Here is a 2,797-nt window from a genome sequence, read left to right as displayed (position 1 = left end):
TTTGTCTTTATAATATGTGTGTATACGTTGATGAATAAAATATGTTTAAACTAAATATTGAGTTAATTTGAAAAAGTAAAAAATCTTTATTCACTTGATATATTATCATACACCATGGCAAATCGGACCCTTAGTAGAATAAACGGATAGAAAAACAACTATCATATATTTAAATTCATTTTTGTTATGTTTTATTTGTCAGGTTTGCGAGCGATGTTTTCTATAAGCAGTGCATTTGCTATCTGCTACTATATATATATGAATCCTTTCGTGGAACGCAGCGATCTGGTCAAGGCGGCAAAAGCAGAAGAACATGTGGACTTGAATAGCACAAATGTTACACATACAATTCTTTGGTGGAATCAGCCGATATGGGTTGTACCATTTGAAACAAAATGTAGTAACTGTATAACTTCAACGAACAGAAGCGTTTTCGATAAAAGTTCTGCAGTAGTGTTTTCCCTAGCGGATGGTAACATAGGTACAAAACCACCAATTGAAAACATTATTAGAAACCAAAATCAAATCTGGATAGCCTTTTCATTAGAGACAAATGTGCAAAACGCATGGATCAGAGATTACAAAAATAAACATTGGAAATATGTGTTCAATTGGACATGGAATTATAGACCTTCTGCAGATATATTTATGCCGTATGGAAGGGTATCAGAAAGATTAAAGCCATTGTCAAAAAACTACTCCATGATATTTCAACGCAAAAACAAATTTGCGGCATGGGCCGTGAGTCATTGCAATACACACAGTTTAAGAGACAAATTTGTGAAAAACATGAATAGGCGTTTGCAAAACCACAGTATCGACATATTTGGAAAGTGTGGCCCCTTAAAGATTTCAAAGGGTAAACTCCCTACTTTATTAAGCAATGATTATAAGTTTTATTTAGCGTTTGAAAATGCTTTTTGTGATGACTATGTTACGGAAAAGATATTTGCCCACTTTAACACTGACATTATTAATGTGGTTCGCGGAAAAGCAAATTATACTAATATATTTCCGAAAGGCTCGTTCATCAACACCAGGGACTTTAAAAACACAAGCGATTTTGTTAGTTATTTGGTTGATGTGTCGGAAAATGAAACCCTCTATTCGAACTACTTAAAACAGAAAGACAAATTTCAAGCGAGTTTCGACATCAAAGAGCAATATAAGCAGTCAATATGTAATATTTGCCGAAAATTGAATGATCCAAATCTTAAACGAAATACAATTTTTGACGCAGAAGAGGAACTTGGACAATGCATTAAACCAAATGATGTTTAGTTTAATCGAGTGCTTCATTCTGATCAAGAGGTCACACACACACCACTCAAATGCCTTCCTTCTTGTTTTTAGCATGAACATGTAAAACATGTCAATACACATAACTTATCTGATCTTCATGTAGATATAATACGAAAAATGATCAAATTCATGTAATTTTTCGATTTATTTAGTTATTGATTAAAACATCTCAACTCGGCTATTAAGACTCATCTTATTTGTCATCGAAAACAGTTGTGTTGCACAATTTGTGCCTTTATTTAAGTGTCTACACACATGTTAGGTTTTTGTCTCGAAGACAATATGAAAAAACAATATTATATAGATATCATATTGCAGCATGTGTGAGATTGATATTGCCAACCCGAGAGCATTCTGTTTCGAGGGTTGACAATATCAATGTCACACATGCTGCCATATAATATTTATTTTATTATACCGAACAAAATAAAGTACACTAAAGTTTTAAGTGATTTAAATTAATTAAATTAGTTTTACAAGGTAATCAAAATATAACGGAATCAAATAAGTATATCTAGAACAAAATTCCAGTAGTTGCTTGCTGACAGTTACTGTTGTCAAAGATTTTGTGTACCCATTACAAGATACAAGATACAAGAATCTTTATTTAAAGTCGGGTATGTGTTAACAAGAAATATTAGCTCAATCAGCTATTTTCCGACATGAATAACAGACATACATATCAAATAAAATAACAATGGGCTTGTGACCTGGAAATAAAGGTATATATGTTAAAATGAGCACATATTGGAGCATGCATACAAATACAATAGGAACATAGGATTAGAGCATAAAAACAGTGATGATACCAACAAGTTTCCCCGGCTGTACGGCCAGTCCACCCGCGCACGGTTCCAATAGTTGATATACCACTGTAAAATGGTTAGTTGTTATAAAAGTATTACTCAAAGGGTAATCATATACATTTAAGAAGCAAATTTGTACATCGATGTGTAGTTTCTATAAAAAGCAACTTATAATTAATCTAGCATGATAGGAAAAAAACCTTTGAAAGTATTGCTTAGAGGTGGTATGATATGTATCATTTTATTTTGATATTACACATTTCACTTTCAAAAAATGTTGATTAAAAAAGTAAATTGAAAAAGTAAAGTCGTAACACCTAAACAAAATACTTGCCGAAAGAAAAACACAAGTATTTTATGTGTTCGACAGATGTTATATAAATTTGAACAATCATAATTAGATATTAGCCAATGTAATATAATTTAAAAAGTTGTTATTTTAATCAAAGAAGTCCGCTGAAATATTTTCTGGTATATAAATGCCATATCTTGTCCAGTGGGTGTAAGCCATCCCACTGAAAATAAAACTCCTTTTCCGTAAAGACAAAGGGTAAAAGAAATTCAGTGAAACATCTTATAGTTCTCATTTTCTTGTATTTTATTTAAGCAAAAAGGTATTATTTACACATTGAACATTTACAAGAGGGATCTGTCCAGGTGCGGATCAGCCTTCTAAATTCCAGGTAGTT

General features: G+C 32.0%; 1 protein-coding gene across 1 annotated transcript; it reads left to right on the top strand.

Annotated features, from left to right (window-relative positions):
* The first annotated feature begins 258 nt into the window (after positions 1-258).
* Positions 259-1,281, top strand: LOC128231113 (alpha-(1,3)-fucosyltransferase C-like). Its single transcript, XM_052943532.1, has one exon. It carries the CDS (start codon positions 259-261, stop codon positions 1,279-1,281), a length of 1,023 nt encoding a protein of 340 aa, XP_052799492.1.
* Positions 1,282-2,797: the final 1,516 nt, after the last annotated feature.

This window comes from Mya arenaria, chromosome 4 (genome assembly GCF_026914265.1).
Source record: "Mya arenaria isolate MELC-2E11 chromosome 4, ASM2691426v1".
Classification (NCBI taxonomy): domain Eukaryota; kingdom Metazoa; phylum Mollusca; class Bivalvia; order Myida; family Myidae; genus Mya; species Mya arenaria.
This window is presented reverse-complemented; position numbering and strand designations above follow the sequence as displayed.

Coding starts and splice junctions, on each gene's coding strand:
- LOC128231113 (XM_052943532.1), top strand. CDS start 259: ATGAATCCTTTCGTGGAACGCAGCGATCTGGTCAAGGCGGCAAAAGCA.